Source organism: Eschscholzia californica, unplaced genomic scaffold (assembly GCF_041429995.1).
Source record: "Eschscholzia californica isolate CP2 unplaced genomic scaffold, dmEscCali1.0.p SCAF_5, whole genome shotgun sequence".
Taxonomy (NCBI): Eukaryota; Viridiplantae; Streptophyta; class Magnoliopsida; order Ranunculales; family Papaveraceae; genus Eschscholzia; species Eschscholzia californica.
In genome coordinates, this window is record NW_028238472.1 from 33,411,473 (window position 1) to 33,428,691 (window position 17,219).

The 17,219-nt window shown below is 37.5% G+C and overlaps 2 protein-coding genes across 2 annotated transcripts; both read left to right on the forward strand.

Moving 5' to 3' along the window:
* The first annotated feature begins 825 nt into the window (after window positions 1-825).
* LOC147538718 (Pentatricopeptide repeat (PPR-like) superfamily protein) lies at window positions 826-4,535 on the forward strand. The gene is made up of 2 exons (XM_086642572.1): window positions 826-3,000; window positions 3,761-4,535. The coding sequence occupies exon 1, from the start codon at window positions 1,141-1,143 to the stop codon at window positions 2,686-2,688; it is 1,548 nt and encodes a 515-aa protein (XP_086498698.1). The 5' UTR covers window positions 826-1,140; the 3' UTR covers window positions 2,689-3,000; window positions 3,761-4,535.
* Window positions 4,536-6,302: 1,767 nt separating this feature from the next.
* Window positions 6,303-8,531, forward strand: LOC147538719 (expansin-A11-like). The gene is made up of 3 exons (XM_086642573.1): window positions 6,303-6,781; window positions 7,009-7,330; window positions 7,805-8,531. The coding sequence occupies exons 1-3, from the start codon at window positions 6,637-6,639 to the stop codon at window positions 8,109-8,111; spliced, it is 774 nt and encodes a 257-aa protein (XP_086498699.1). The 5' UTR covers window positions 6,303-6,636; the 3' UTR covers window positions 8,112-8,531.
* Window positions 8,532-17,219: the final 8,688 nt, after the last annotated feature.

Sequence of the window (17,219 nt, forward strand, 5' to 3'; positions counted from 1 at the left end):
TAGAATAGTCGGTAACCTTATTTGTTACAAAAATAAAAATTACTTGTAGAAGCTCAAAACCGAGAAGGTGAGGAAAGAGAAGATTACCTGTTTCAGGGTTTTTTTGAGACTTGGTAAGAGTTTTTTTTTTACTTATAATAGAGAAAAGAGTTTTTTTTAGTTATTTAACCCATTATTTTTAATATCCACCCATGGCAGTAAGAACTCCAAAGATCCACCTATATAGGTGAAACTTTGAGTTTGACAAATTGTGAGTAAATTTGTCTCCAAAAGATCTTGGGTCGGACATTAGATTAAAAGTTCTTGATTTTTCTAAAAAAATGAATAACACGTTCTTTTAAAGTTCTTAAATAAAGGTCTGAACCAATAACACTAAACTTTGAAATTCTTAAAAAAAGATCTGAACCAATAACGCCAAACTTTAAATTTCTTAAATAAAGATCTGAACGAATAACACGAAACTTCAAAGTCCTTAAAAAGAGGCCCAAACCAATAACGCCAAACTTTTAAGATCTTAAAAACATTGAAGATCTCACAAAAGTTCGGAACGAATAACCCCCACTAAAGAACTTTAGAGTTCACGAAGAAGACTAAATCTGCCATAGATTGAATTAAGTTTGTCTAACAACTCATGTGTGGGAATATTCTTCAACAATTTTGTTTGATTTTTTTGGTGGAATGATAAAAAATGTCTTTCCAAAGTTTACTTCTCTACAAATTTGTTGGTGATGAAGAAGTAGTAGAACAAGAAGACTGTTGTCCATATAAATTTCTTAATTTTTCTAGTTGTCCACATAAAATAGTTGTCCACATAAAATAGTTGTGTATATAAGAAAATTGGTTGTCCATATATTAGCCACCTTGAAATTTTGATATAGCTCGTCCGATCTTGTCCCAAGTAAAAATGGGATAGGAGATATGTGGATAGCTAGGTCTGCCCGTGATTACTAAATACAACCTCCCTTAAACACAAACCATTTCGTGTAGAAGTAGGCTTTAACTTGTAACTTCTTTGGACATTGATTTCATAATGCACTTTGAATTAGACTGGGGACAGTTCCCTCCAAAAGTAAAACTATAATTTGTAAATCACAAGAAAAAGAGAGGAGAAGACACCTTCAAAAAATACCAGACCCATTGATGAGGTCTTCATTTCAACTCATAAGAAACTACATCTCTCAAGGAGCATCAAAAGAAGCCCTTCTCTTGCACATCCAACTTCATCGCCAAGGACTTCCCCTCCAACTTGGTGTTGTTGAAATAATCCCTTTAATTCTTAAAGCTTGTTCTTCTATCTCCTTCCTTCACCATGGAAAATCCCTGCACGCATTATCTATAAGATCTGGCATAGATTCCAACGTTGCTGTTGGCACAAGTTTGGTAAGTTTGTATTCTAAATGTAGCCAATTAGTTGATTCTCGTCAAATGTTTGATGAAATGCCTCACAGAAATGTTGTTACTTGGAACGCAATGATTGGTGGGTATTCGAGAAATGGGGATATGGATTCTGCCTTGTTTCTGTTCCAACAGATGCAGATGAGAACTTCAGTTACCTGGTCTGAAATGATTGATGGGTTTTCGAGGGATGGTGATATTGTTTCTGCTAGGGGTTTATTTGATCAGATGCCGCCTGAGATGAGAAATGTTGTGACTTGGACTGTAATGGTTGATGGGTATGTGAGTAATGGAGAGATGGAGGAAGCAAGAAGATTGTTCGAAGAAATGCCTGAGAGAAACTTCTTCGTTTGGTCGTCAATGATTTCAGGTTATTGTAAGAAAGGTGAAGTCAAAGAGGCAACATCTATTTTTGATCGGATTGTAGTCCGGAACTTGGTTAATTGGAATGCTTTGATTGCTGGGTATGCTCAAAATGGGTTTTGTAATGAAGCACTTGAAGCATTTTGGAGAATGCAAGCTGAGGGATTTAAACCCGACGAAGTTTCAATTGCTAGTGCCTTATCGGCTTCTTCACAGTTGGGTTCATTAGATTCTGGTAAAAGAATCCATGAGCTCATTAATCGGAATCATATAAAGCTTAATCAGTTTGTTCTTAATGGGTTGGTTGATATGTATGCGAAATGTGGAGATATAATTAACGCAAGACGAATCTTTGAAGGGATGACTAGTAGGAATAGTGTTTGCTGGAACGCAATGATCTCAGGTCTTGCTGTTCACGGCCAAAGCCGAGAAGCTCTTGAAGTCTTTACTCAAATGGAAGAATCAAGTGAGAATCCAAATGAGGTAACCTTTCTTTCTGTGCTCTCAGCTTGTGCACACGGTGGATTTGTAACTGTAGGACTAGAAATTTTCTCTAAGATGAAAAGGAAATACGGATTAGATGCAAGAATTGACCATTATGGGTGTGTAGTTGATCTTTTGGGACGAGCAGGAAGATTAAATGAGGCTTATGATTTGATTAAGACAATGCCACTTAAAGCAAATGATGCGGTTTGGGGAGCTTTACTTGGAGCTTGTAGGATTCATTCTGATATGAAAATGGCCGAGAGAGTGGTAAAAGAGGTTAGGATATTAGATTACTATGAACGTGCTGATGATGATGCACATTATGTAATTCTGTCGAATATTTATGCTGCTTCAAATCGATGGGAAAATGCAGAAAAGACGAGGATGATTATGGTTAAAAATGGGATTCCGAAGACACCTGGTTGTAGTTCAATTACCGTTTAACTTGGTAAATGGGAGTTTCCTTGCCAATTATGTTTAACTGATAAGCTTATACTGTCAGATTGTCCAACTGTATTTATTTCTATATAAAGTTTTGTCAATACTTTTTCTACTTGGGAAAGATTAAAATGACCCAGTTGGAGTGTACGGATGCAAAAGATGGGCGTCTTTCAGCTCGAAAACCCCCTGGTGGAGTCCATGGATTTGGAGTGCTATGCAACAAATAGGTTATCAAGGCCTGCGTACTATTTTGCTGTCTTCATGAAGAGAAAAGGCATGCAGATGGCTTCAAGGTCATACTCTGAGATGACAAATGTAAGTCTGTCCTATCAAACTCGAAATTTCCTGTTTTCATGAGATTGTGAGTATGAAATTTTAATACGCGTTTCTGTGGATGTAATTTTTTTGTACACTTAAAAATTTGAAATCCACTGACACACAGCATGAAGATTCTAGGCTTAAGTGGTTGGTTTTTGAATTCTTAGACCTCAGATCTTTGAAAAAGAACCCAAGACTCGAAGTCTATAAAGGTTTGATTGCGCTGAATAATTCGCAATGTCAACAAATAGTTATGGACTTATGGCTCTTATGCCTCTATGGGTTTATTTATTTGAAGGTGTCAACATACTTGAATGATTTAGCTGTAATCTGGTATATTTCATCAACAGACAGCCATTTGTAGTTTATATTTGGTGGTCATTTTTTCGATTCCATATCTGTAATCTGACTCAAGATTAGAATCAACTCAAGTCAGATTTGAGAATGTTCTTGTAATCTGGTTCGCTAAATGTAAGATGAATTTTGGGTCAATTTGAGTCAGACGTAACATGAGTCTGAATATAGAGCCCATTGTCTGAAACAACCTGAAATAACTACTATGCCCTTGACCGATTTAGGTCAGACTACTCAGATTTTGACAGGTCAGACTTGGGCGAGTCAGATTCAGAAACCTAGTATACAGTCACTAGGTTCTGCTTTGGTTTAGAGGGCTACAACATTGTTTGAGTCCACAAAGTTTCAATTTTGCCACTGAATTTCCAATATAGCCGCTTGTTGATAAGGTCTGCATTTTCAGGCTGTACAGTACAGGAGATTTGGAGTTCCTTAGGACTGTGGCAGAGAAGATCACAATGGATTTCAGTTCAAACAGGACCCGCAATCTTATCGTGAGCTCGTGTCATAACGTCATAAGGACTGGTGCTCCAAACAACAGCATCCGTATTCCTCAATTTCTCTGGCAGATTTGCTCAAAAAATGTCCAGTCCTTGAAGTTGGGTTCTACAAATACAATGACTGATTGACTGGTGCTGAGATCATTGTTTCGAAGCGAAATGGTGCTATTGATGTCGAATTAGATTATGCAATTGGGTAGATGGTAAAGGAGACTGCAGATATCTACTCAACAAGGGAGCCTTTCTGGCTTGACATGCATAATGAGACTGTTCATGCATATTGATTTCTAACGAAAACTCATAAAATCAGAAGAAATGTGCAGAAAAATGGAGATTGAGTCTACAGCAGTAGGAGGAGGAGACTGCTAAGCATATCCCGGAGCAGGATGAGTTTGTTGAATAGGTACATGTGTGTCTCTACATTGCCGAGAGCAGGGTTCTAATCTTTGTTATAAAAGAAACAAGATGTCGTGCATTTATGAATAAAAGAGTTGTCATCTTGTCAGAGGAGCGATCCTCTAAAATATGAAGTACTTAAGATCTCTTCAACTGTTCAAAATCTGCGGTAAATCGGGCAAATATTAATGTATATAAGCTATAGATTTGAAGAAGAAATATATCCTTGTGGCGTTTGAACGACATTGTTATCTTCTGACAATATTCATTTGCTAGTCCTAATTTATTGTCACAAATGAGCAGAGAAGCTCAACTTAAGCACTGATCTATGGATTGTTTTCGAAAAAGAAAACAATTTGATGAAATGAGGTGTTGTTTCTCAAATGAATCTGATTCATATGATATTGAGTCGTCTAATCCTGATTTACATATATATCTTATTTTTTATGATAAAATAGTAATTTGAACAACGTTTAATATCTATATCTTGTTAGATTATAAAATGAGTTAGACTAGAACTAGGCTTGACATGGCTCTAGGTCTGACGGATTTACTTATCAAGAAAAAAACTATTTACTTCAAAATTTAAACCCTAGTCGGCTTAGATCTTATATCAGATTTTATATATAAAAAAAGAAACAACGTCGAATACTACAAAACCGACCCTTATTGCAGTATCAATCATCATACGGTGACCTAGGAGACAAACATATGGGTTGTCTTGGATATTATTAGTTAAGACAGATAGGCCTTGAGAGGTTTATTATATTATTGAAGATTAATGTAGCATTAGTACGGATATTAGTGACCCCCTTCATATATCCTCACTTTAACATGGTTAAGGATATTTTGGGGCTTTATTCTCTCTCTCATCACTTGTAGGAGTATGGATATTATTCCCAGTGAAAAATGCTATTTGGCCTGAAACTGGGATCCGACTACAGGCCCAAGGCTGATGTGGCCAACTCTCATTTGTTGGGCTACATCTCCCTCCACATGGCCCCCACTAATGAGAGTCGGCTACATCAGTCTTAGGCCTGTGGTCGGTCCCCAATTTCGAGCTAAATAGCATTTCTCATGCCAAAACAAACCTTAAGTAATATGGGTAATTGGTACCATAGTCTTTAATTTCTTTTTGGGTTCAAAACCAAAGGCCCTTAAACACTGTATCTACTTTCTTATACATATAAAGTAGAGAGGGATCTGAATCTTAGTTATAGAACTAAGTAGAAGCACATGAACATGCTAGTTTTGACTCTATTCACCCCCTCATTTGCATGTATTAGCTTATTGCTCTAATGTAACAAACACAAATTTATCGAGGTGATATTCCAATAGCACTTAGTATTTAATAAAGTTAGGCCTTTGTTGTTCTCACTATTTAAATCTGACTCGTGTATTTGTCTTAGTCGGAAGCACAATAGTCATCTGAAGTAATTTCGATCAGCGGATTCTTAATTTAGACTTACCTTTGTTTGATTTAAATATGCTCAATATAATCCAAGTTAGCCACTAAGATAGTGCTACAACAAATACTTTAAAATCTGACTTGAGATCCAATTCGATTCAAGTAATTCAAGATATTTGTTTTTTTTTGGGTCATGTTAATGACTTAAGTTGATTTTTATCCTATCTCAATTAGAGACAATATAAGTTGGAATTATGATCCTACTATCAAAAATAATTTGAAATAACTAGTGTGTTTCTTGATTAAAATGAATTAGACTCAAGCAATTTACATGCAAAGGAGCCAATTCATACCATATAGAACAAAACACTAGCTAAAAAAACCCTAGTGACAGAAATCACCATTCAATTGGTGTGTGTGGGTATCAATTAGGAACATGTGCATTATTCTATAGTATAGTGGAGTGTTGATTAGGTAAGTCAGAAAAAGAGCATGTGATCAGATGTACTAGTTTAATTTATTTTAGACACAAGAATTCAATCTATCAAATGAATCCAAAAAAACCCATTGAAGAGAGTGCAAATTAACTCTTTTTTCAGATTCAGATCAAATATGCAGCAACAAAAGAACTTTTTTTAAACAGAAGAAAACACCAATTTTGGTCTCTTTAATTTTTTGACTCATTCCCTAGCTCTTAATAGTTTAGAGATAGAGAGAGAAAAGAGCATGTGGGTTTGTTGTCAAGAGAGAACATGGGAATAATTGAATGTGAGCTAAGAGTTGCAATTCTAACATGTATGATTATTCCATTAGAGGATTTGGTTTCCCTATTTAAAGAGAAACCAATGTCTTTCCTCAAACTATAATTTGGGCTTTAAACCTTATCCAATATCTCTTCTTTTCTTTCTTCCCTCTTCAATTAGTAATTGGATTTAAAAAAAGTAGGTGGATTCATAAGCAAAAAAAAGAAGAAGAATGAAAACCCATTTCATCATTCTCTCATTGCTTGTTGTAATTGGATTGAGTTATCCATCCGTTGGTGTCGATGGATTTCCGGTTTCTGGATGGACTAAAGGCCATGCTACTTTTTATGGATTTAGCGATGCTTCAGGAACAATGGGTATGTCGGATTCTTTTTCTCTCTAACTCTAAATTTGTAAAACAACGCTTATAGTCTGTCTGACTTTAAGCTCGACGATAGGCGAGGTGGACAGTCAGGATTTAGGGAGAGACACTAGATCTTGCTTGTCCACCTCAATGCGTCGGGTCGGTTAGACTACAAGTTTTGTTTATATAATCGGTGTGACCCAGGATTGAATCTTTTCTATGTTTTTTGGTAAATTATAGGGGGAGCTTGTGGGTATGGAAACTTGTACCAAACACAGTATGGGACAAGAACTGCAGCTTTAAGTACAGCATTGTTCAATGATGGAGCTTCATGTGGGCAATGTTATCAGATTGTATGTGATTATCAAGCAGATCCTAAATGGTGTTTGAAAGGCAAATCTATAACTATTACTGCTACCAACTTTTGTCCTCCAAATTTTGCTGAGGCAAGTAACAATGGTGGATGGTGTAACCCACCACTTCAACATTTTGATATGGCTCAACCTGCATGGGAGACGATCGCTATTTACAGAGGCGGTATTGTTCCTGTGAATTTCCGAAGGTTTGTTACAATTTATTCTCTTCTTTTGTAAATAAAACGCTTGGTGATCACCTCTTGCCCAAACGCGAAACCATCCATTTGATACACAAATCTAACCAATGTCCAAAAAAACGAAAGCTATTACATTTTACATATAGTATATAAAGTGTCATTTCTTGGTAATAAACCTCAAATACTACCATTTTTCCCATTTTCACCATCTTTTGCAATTTAACCATTATACCATTATTTTGTGAAAATAGAGAAAAGGGGAAACATAGATTTCCAACTAATATTTATGCCTATTGTCTCCAATGCGTATGCGGATCTAAAGGACGGAAACCAACTTAGTAACTATACCAGCCAAGAGTTGTTACAATAATTTTACAATACTTTATTTCGATAAAAAAAAAGCCATTATAACTAACGCTTTTTTTTTTCGACGTTTTTAAACATTATTTAGTAATTAACATTTTTGAGGGGGAATGTTTGCAGGGTTCCTTGTAGGAAAACAGGTGGAGTTCGTTTTGCTATAAATGGGAGAGACTACTTCGAACTTGTTCTAATAACAAATGTAGCAGGAGCTGGTTCAGTCCAATCAGTATCAATTAAAGGTTCAAAGACTAATTGGCTACCAATGTCAAGAAATTGGGGAGCAAATTGGCAATCAAATTCATACTTAAATGGTCAATCACTTTCATTTCGAGTAACTACTACTGATGGTGTTACTCGAACCTTCAATGATGTTAGCCCATCTTCTTGGGGATTCGGTCAAGCATTTACTAGTTCTCTTCAATTTTAAAATACTGCGAATTTCCGATTGTTTTTTATAGATAAAAGTACGTATTTTTATTTGTTATTTAATAGGAAAGAATAAAAGTTAATGTACTTTTTTTTAAGCAACTGCGGAGTTTTGGCAGCAATTTAAGAGACATCTAAAAACGTTTTATTAGGAAGTTAGACGTATTTATGAAACACTCACAATAATATCGGCTAAGATTGGAGGAGAGCAAGCTTGGCACTGAAGCATTCAAGCTTATTGTTTTCTTGAAGACTCGTACTCGTGATATGTGCTACTATAAGAGTTATTGGAAAGAAAGTTTATCTTATTGTCGAGAAATCTGAACCCAAAATAGTAATTATTGTGGTGAATATTTTTTATCTATTTTAAGGAATGTATTATAGATTAGCGCCAATTTTATACTGCAACATTTTTTATTTATTTTGCCTTATAATTATCATATATGGTGTAATATCCTTATCATCTTTTGAAATGTTTTACCAATTTTTCTTCCATATGAATAACATGGTTACATGGCAATAATTTTTTTTTTTTATAACAACCACAACATCTATTCATTCATAAGGTGGTTCATTACATTGTTGCTATGATGAGAGAAGGAACAAGCAGGAAGACAAGTAGAGACATTATCCTCGTTTTCTTGAGGTAATTGCTAGGGAGTTAGCCTTACTATTAGAATTCTATGTACAAACAAAAACTTTATCATTTCAAAAGAGGAGTAAGCTTTTATCTTCTTGAGAACATGTCTAGCTGTCCAATGCATCGAGTTGGAGAAGCCATTAAAAAAGTTGTTTATGTTAACTGAACCTCCCTCCAAAATGATTCTTCGTACTCCATGTCTCTGAGCCAAAAAATTGCCTAGTTCTGCTGCTTTCCCTTCTCCCTCATCTACTGATCTGGAGGTGGTGATGAAGGATTCCCTGCCAAATTCTGTTCCTGCATTATCATGGATTATAATAGCCAGAGCAGAAGTTAGTGTTGATTTCATGAAAGAGACATCATAGTTGATTTTTATGACTCCTTCTTGGGGAGGGGTCCAATGTTGAGGATTAGATAATTGGCTTAAAGAGTGTGTTTTCAGGGTAGCAGTTTGGGCATATGAATGAAGCTTTTGATTTGGATGATCAAAGAAGTGGTGTGTGTGGTTGTTTTCCTCTGGATATCAAATCACACCTGCACTTCCAGATGTGCCATAGAGCAGTAGATGTAATCTCAAGAGCACTAAGAGTGTGGCCAAGCTCTTGACCTGTGCTAAGATTCTGATAGTGAACAAACCATTCTTGAAAATTATTCCATGATGTGTGATGAACTTGACTTCCTAAAATTATATCCATGATCCTTTGTTGGATCTCAAGAGGGAAAAGATCGGATAGGCTTGCAAATTCCATTCATGATTCTTAGTAATGAGTTGTGAGACCATATTGTAATGATGAGAAGTATCAGTTCTATCTAATTTTTGAATTCCTGGTATCCCCAGCTGTCAGACCAGATGTTGACATTACTACCATCTCCTATGTTAAGTGAGACTATCAATGTTCTCTTGATTCTTCCTAATCGTGTTCCAAAGCCAGGAAGAAGTAGCTCTGGAGTGCCTGTTTGAAGAGTATTTCTCTGTTAGTATCTTGACCCAAGGTGTGTTTGTTCTTGGTTTAAAGGTCCATCAAGAGATTTTGGTTTACAAATGGCATTCCAATTCTTGAAGTAGATTTTCCTCTTGTTATCACTAGATCCCCACCAAAATTCCCTCTGTAGGGAAGTCATGGCTTGAGTGATCTTTTTTGGGAGATCAAATATAGCCATTTGGTATCTAGGGGCAACTGCTAAAGAGGATTTGATTAATTCTCCTCTTCCAGCCTGAAATAGAAGGTTTTTCCTCCACACACTAAGTTTTTGATGGAGTTTGTCAAGCATGGGAAGGAAAGGTTTAACTTTCGATCTTCCTATGAAGATATTAACCCCCAAGTAGCGATCCTCCTTGTTAATGTCTCTAACTTTAAGAATTCTAGAAACAATTCTGTTGTGTTTGAGGTGGGAGTTGGCACTAAAGAATATACCACTCTTTTGGAAATTGATTACCTGGCCAGAGGCCTCTCCAAAGAGTTTCAGGAACTCTAGAAGTTGATGAACTGCAGGGATATCCATCTTAAGGAACATCAAACAATCATCAACAAAGAACAAATGGGTGAGAATTGTTAATGATTCTGAGAATTTGAATCGTTGTATTAGGCCATTGGTGTTTGCTTCACCAAGCAGTCTACTCAATGCTTCCATGCATATGATGAATAGATATGGGGGCAGAGGGTCCCTTTGTCTTAGCCCTCTGAAGGGAGAGAAAGATGGCCCAGGTGTCCATTGAGAAGGACAAAGGCAGTAGTGGTGGAAATACATTGAGAGATGAGTACACAGAAATCTTCCGAGAAACTAAGCTTTTGAAGGATAGTCAAAAGGAATCTCCATTCTGTCGAAAGCCTTTGACATATCCAATTTGAGGCCCAAGTATTTTTGTTTCCCATGCATAGTTTTCATTGATTGAATAATCTCTGTTGCTATAATGATGTTATCTGTAACCTGTCTTCCAGGGACAAATGCATTTTGATATGGGCTTATGTGCTGTCTCGGTGATGCTTCAACCTGTTAGCTATAATTTTCGATATGATTTTATAAGTGGTATTACAAAGACTAAATCAGTAAGGGAGACATGAGATTTGGTTTTTGGGATAAGAGCTATGTGAGTGTGATTAAGAGGACTAGAGAGATGTTTGTTAGTGAAGAAATCTTGCACCATGTTGATAACAGGGTGAAACAGATCATCTAGAAAGTCAGGTTGAGGAGGGGAGGAAGTAGTTAGGAGTTGGTTAAAATGATCTTTTAGCATTTCTCCCAAGAGATCTGGATCAACTAAACAAACACCATTTTGGTTTTTCAATCCTTTAATTCTATTATTTCTCTGCCTAGATGAAGTCAAAGCATGGAAGAGCTTTGTATTTCTGTCCCCTATTGAAATAATCCGATCTCTTGATTTTAACTTCCAATACATTTCTTGTTCATCTAGAAGGTGAGTCAGAGTTTCCAAGTGATTAGAGTATTGGGAGGGATTTTTACATTTTTCAACCAATAGGGCAGTATGGCTGATTTTAGTTAAAAGTTTGTTGTAGTGATTGATGTTCCAATCTGCAAGAAGAGGTTGAAGTGAAATGAGTTTGTTGTGGACCAGGATAGATGGGTGATCAGTGTTGATTTTGCTCCAGTGCCTATCTATGATGTTAGAGCAGTCAATCTCCTTGCTCCAGGCTGGGTTATATCTGAATGGGTTTTTAGTGAATTTGGAGTTTGGAGTTCTTTGAAGTATTCAAGATGATTGGATTGTGATCTGAGCCCAATCTAGGGAGATGGGTGACAATAGAATAGGGGAATGTCTCTAGCCAATCAAGGGAAGCTAGTGCTCTATCTAGGAGTTGTTGGACTAAATGATCTGGAGATTTTTTTGGACCAAGTGTATGGGGAACCCTGATAGGGGATTTCCATGAACCCATTATGCTGCATAATATTCTTCCATACCATGAGTTTAGTCATATCAGGTTTATTTCCCCGAAGCTTTTCAGAGGAGTGGAGAATGAGATTTAGATCACCTATGATGAGGTAAGGTTGAGATTTATCTAATTGGGAGTCACAGTAGGAGGTGAAAGAATCCCAAGATTTGAGCCTTTTCTTCTTATCTGGTTATCCATACATGAAGATAACAATGCAATTTATGTCGTTTCTGGAGTTTGATATGTTAAGATGTATCCAGAAATGTGTTAGGTAGACAACCATAATTGAGAGGGCATTATTATATGCTACTACTATCCCACCACTTGTACCTGAAGGAGGTTGGATAATGCTAGAATCAAAATTGTTTTGGTTCATAATTCTGGTCACATAATTGTCTTTTTGCTTTGTTTCAGTCAGGAAGCTCAAGTCTGGTTTGTGTTTGTTGGTGAGTTGCTTTAAGTGATATTTAGTAATTTTAGAACCTAATCCTTGGCAATTCCAGCTCTGCACAGTTAAAGGGTAGTTTGGAATCATATTGAGAAGTAATAGGTGAACCAAGATGTAAAACATAAGGGAAAAGAATAGAAAAGGCACCTTGTTGGTGGAGGTTGATGAGGAACAGACTTGACTTAGAGTTGGTACTTGAAGAATTACAGTTTGAGTAGCCTCTCCAATGCTCTGATTTATAGCTCCTTGGGCTTGATGGTTCTCTTGAGTAGTGTTCTGAACTATAGTTTCAAATGATTTTGTCTCCTTCACTGGCCCTTTGGACTTATAGCTCCTGCACTGTCTAACTTTCTTCGACCCCTTGTTAGTATCAGTAGTTCCGAAAATTTTGTCAAAGTTTATGTCCTCAGAAAAGGTTCTAGGGATAGTGGGAAGAGTAGAGACACTTGACAAGGGGGCATATATGCTAGAGTGATCAAGACTAGTAGGAGTAAGGAATCCTTGGTGAATCTCCTTGTCACAAGTATAGGGATAATCGAGATGTTTGTCTTCCTTATACCTTTTCCAGAAGTGCTCTAATCCTTTTACAAATGAGTCAGTGTCATCAAAAATGGTACATTTAACCAATTCTTCATCCATCAGATGTTTTCTTTTTTCCTTAAGTCCTGGCAACAGATTTGAAACTACAGGCTGGGAGAGGGGAAAGTTCATGGGCACCACTGAATTAGACAATTTTGATTATGTTCCCATTATACCTTTACCTTTGTCATTTGGTTTAATACTATTTTCTTTAGAAGTTTGTTTTGGGATTGGTGGCTCTCTGATGTTAATTCCTTTAGCATAGGGTGTTTTGTCTGAGCCATAGTGGGGATCTTTTAATAATTGTTTACTCCAATTAGTATTAGGTCGGTTAAGATTGAGTTATCCTATAGTGTGCACAATTGGGGGGTGCTCACTTCCTGGAATAGGGGTACAAGAACCACTAGGGTGTTGGGTGCCCATAGAGACAAAAATACTAGTGAGCACTTTTGTAGTGTTTGTTAAAACATCTACCTTATCTCCAATAATTTGAGAGCTCATAAGTGATTCAAGGGTTGCTGGGAGTGGGGTTGGCTTGGTTATTTGAAGTTTTTGGTTCCTGATTGTTTCTCCTTCTACGGGAAGTTGACATAGGTGAGGAGAATGATTTATTATTCTACAATAAAGGCATGTGGACTTAGGGAAGGGGAAGAATCTGTATTCTATTCTGATGGTAGAACCTTCCAATTGAACTGTAGTGCTGGTGGGAGAAGGTTTAGTGACATTCCAGACTACATCAACTTTCAATTATCAGGTAAAGTAGTCCATTCTGATGGAGAGAATCTAAGGACATGGCCTAATGGACTAGCAATGACTCGAAGATCAGACTCGAAATGGAGACAAGGGGGAATGGAGGACATTACCGCTGTGAAGATATCAAAATTCAGGCCAATTGTTAGTGGATTAGTATGAACATCCATTGCATGGAGGATCAGAAGGTAATCAAGCACCACATATGGTTTGTTGAGAAGAACTCTGTTTCTGTCTTCCTCTACTTGAAACACGAAAATGAAGTAGTTCATTCTATTTGGTATCGGCTCCATTGTGAACGGGAATGAAACTTCCCACTTTCGTTTGAGTTGATTCTGTATTTTGTAGAGATGAATGAAATGGTGACTATAAATTTTCACTATCAGTTTTTTGTTTACATTTGTGTTATCCACTGATTGAGAAAGCTTTTTTTGAAGGTAGACAACTGGTTCATTAGCAGAGGAGAGAGTTAGCTGATTCTCCATTTTATTAGCTAATCGAGTAACTGTGAGATGGGTAATGGAGTTATGAGTTCTATTATCTGTGTTGAGCTTAGGAATTAACGGAGTAATATGGGTAGATGACAAAGAGTTAGGATCCATGATAGGCTTAGCGTGTTTGAAAGTTAGAAGTAATGGTGTGATTAAAAACTTCCTGCATGCAATCCAACTATTGGCATGTACTTTTTGATTCTTGAAAGTTGTGCATGCTGAATTAGCAGATAATAAGTGGGTATTGTTTTTGGGCTTGGATTAATCTCTCACTAAAACTGTCTGTTTTCAAAGTATTAGCAGGTATTGGTTTGGTGGTATTCCTCTTTCCAGTATCCAATTGTGATGAACTCCAATCCCCCATAAGTTACCTATGGCTGACGTCAAATGATGTTTTAGTTTCCATTTGTCATAATTGACCAGAGGTTCGAGAGTTGTCATTTGTGTTAAGCTTATCACATTCATGATCGCACTAAGCATATCGATGTCAGGTATCACTTTGTACGAGATGTCATAGAGGAAGGTGATGTTTCTCTCATGAAGGTTCACACAGATGAGAATCCCGCGGACATGTTGACTAAAGTGGTGACGTGTAGCAAGTTTCAGCATTGCTTGGAATTGCTACAAATCGGCTCGTGTTAAGTTGCCTGAAAGGGCGTAATGGCGACAAGGTAAACTTTATGTGAAGGGTTGGTAGAACTAAGGTAGGCTTGATCCTATAAAAGGGTACGTAGGCAGCCATGGGTCATATGGTGCAGTCGGATGAAGTCACAAGAAGCAAATATATCTTACAAGGAGTATCCTAGTGTTCGTCCAAAATTTGAAGTATATCAAATTGTGTACGAGGTGGAGAATTGTAAGAGGCGGTTTCACAAAACCAATTAAGGCGGTTTGTGTGAGAAGAGGCGGTTTGGTTGAGAAGAGGCGGTTTGGTGAATCCTTAACCAAATTGGATTTCCAATTTGGAAATTGCACAAAATTGGGACATAGTAACCGGCTTATAATAATTACAAATAAGGGGTTGAGTTCTTTGTAACAATCATCACCAACACAACAACTCAACAACTACTCTTCTTTAGAGAGAGCTAGAGAGCAAGTGAGAGAGAAATTTTGTTCATAGTTTTGAGCGGTGTTTAATTTCTCGGTCGTCGAAGATCTAGTATAGAAGGTTAATTTCTATACGGTACAATCTTGGGACGAACTTGCGGGTTGTGTGAGTCGTCTTCATCTATCCTTCAATAAAGATTTCTTGTTCGCCCGAGAACGTAGGCTTTAAAGTCGAACCTCGTTAATTATGTTCGCATATTCAAATTTGGCTTAGCTTTTCGATTAATTTTCATAGTCGGATCAATTTCTAGGATAGGTTTGATAGCTTCCGCGAACGTTTAGTACCAACAATTGGTATCAGAGCCAGGTTGAGATTGAATGAAGAGAAGATGGGATCGAGAAGTGGTACGGTCAAAGCAAGGAAATATGAGATAGAGAAGTTCAATGGGAAAAACGATTTTTCTTATTGGCGGATGCAGATGAAGAATCTGTTAATCTCACAGAAATTACACAAGGCGTTGGCGGGAAAGAAACCAGGAGATATATCAGATGAGGATTGGGAAGAGTTAGATCTCGAAGCACGGACAACCATTATGTTGTGTCTTGAGAGGGACGTGGCGTTCTTAGTAAACGGAGAAACAACGGCGGCGAGTGTGTGGTTAAAGCTAGAAAGCAATTTCATGACGAAAATTTTAACGAATCGGGTCAAATTAAAATCCAAATTATTCACATGTAGAATGGAAGAGGTTTCTTCTATTCAGGAATATGTGAATAGGTTTGACAAGATTATCTCAGATTTGAAGGATATTGATGTTAAGGTTGAGGATGAGGACCAAGCCCTCATATTGTTACTTTCATTGCCTAAATCCTATGAGAACCTTGTTCAAACTTTGATGCTTGTTGGTGACAGTCTAAGCATGGAAGAGACGAGAAATTCGTTATTAGCGGATGACCTTCGTAAGGTTGCTACTAGCAGTACGACGTCAGGTGGAGTAGACAATGATCAAACACAAGGGTTGTTTGTAACAAGGGGGAGGAATAATGAAAGGGGAAAGGCAAAGGGCGGGAAATCTAGATCCAAATCTAGAGGCTCTTTCAAGAAAACAGGTTTTAGTTGTGGTGAGCTTGACCACTTTAAAGCGACTTGTCCAAAGAGAAAGTTGAAGCAAAAGAACGAAGGCTACAAAGGGAAACAAGAGATGCAAGAGGCGAGATATGTGTCAGAAGAACTTGACGAATGTTTCTCGGTAACAGAGGTGGCTGAGAAGATCTCCGATAAGTGGATGCTTGATTCAGGGGCGTCACACTATATGTGTCCAAATAGGGAGTGGTTTACTACCTATAGGAGTATAGATGGTGGTACAGTTATACTGGGTGATGATAGTATATGTAAAACTATGGGACTCGGAACAATACGAATCAAGATGCACGATGGAGTGGTGAGAACATTGACGGACGTAAGACACATACCCGATTTGTGGAAAATCTAATTTCTCTCGGTGTGTTAGAGCGGAACGACTGTAAGATAATTACAGAGAATGACTCCATAAAAGTCGTTAAGGGTTCTTTGGTGGTAATGAGAGGTACTCGTTACGGTAATTTATACAAACTTTTGGGGACAACAATTACGGGAAATGTAGCAGTAGGATTCAGTAGAAGGGATCCAACGGCTAGTACGAGACTTTGGCATATGCGCCTTGGGCATATGTCAGAAAAGGGTCTATCTTTGATGTGCGGGAAATTCTTGTTGAAGGACATGAAGAAGCCTTGCATGGAGTTTTGTGAGCATTGTGTGTTCGGGAAGGCACTCAAGGTGACGTTCTCTACAAGCAAGCACATGAGCAAAGAGGTATTAGGCTACGTATATACCGATGTCTAGGGACCGGCAAAGTTAGCTTCTAAGGGAGGTTCTAGGTATTTTGTTACATTCGTTGATGATCATTCGAGATTTGTCTGGCTTTATTTTCTGAAGCATAAGAATGAGGTATTCAACACGTTCTTGGTGTGGAAAGCAATGGTTGAGAACAAAACTGGTCGAAAGCTAAGACGTTAGGATTGGATAATGGGACCGAGTTAACAGATGGGGCATTCAAGGAGTTTTGTAATCAGGAAGGCATTGTAAGGCACTGGACAGTAGTAAACACACCTCAGCAGAATGGAGAAGCAGAGAGATTGAACCGTAGACTACTTGAGAAGGCTAGATGTATGCGCTCTAATTCGGGATTAGGCGTAGAATGGTGGGTAGAATCTGTTGCTACAGCTT

Bases quoted from the DNA above. Each gene is read 5' to 3' on its own strand.
- LOC147538719 (XM_086642573.1), top strand. From the start codon at position 6,637: ATGAAAACCCATTTCATCATTCTCTCATTGCTTGTTGTAATTGGATTG. The intron at 6,782-7,008 runs GTATGTCGGATT...GGTAAATTATAG, and splicing joins CGATGCTTCAGGAACAATGG to GGGGAGCTTGTGGGTATGGA. The intron at 7,331-7,804 runs GTTTGTTACAAT...GAATGTTTGCAG, and splicing joins GTTCCTGTGAATTTCCGAAG to GGTTCCTTGTAGGAAAACAG.
- LOC147538718 (XM_086642572.1), top strand. From the start codon at position 1,141: ATGAGGTCTTCATTTCAACTCATAAGAAACTACATCTCTCAAGGAGCA.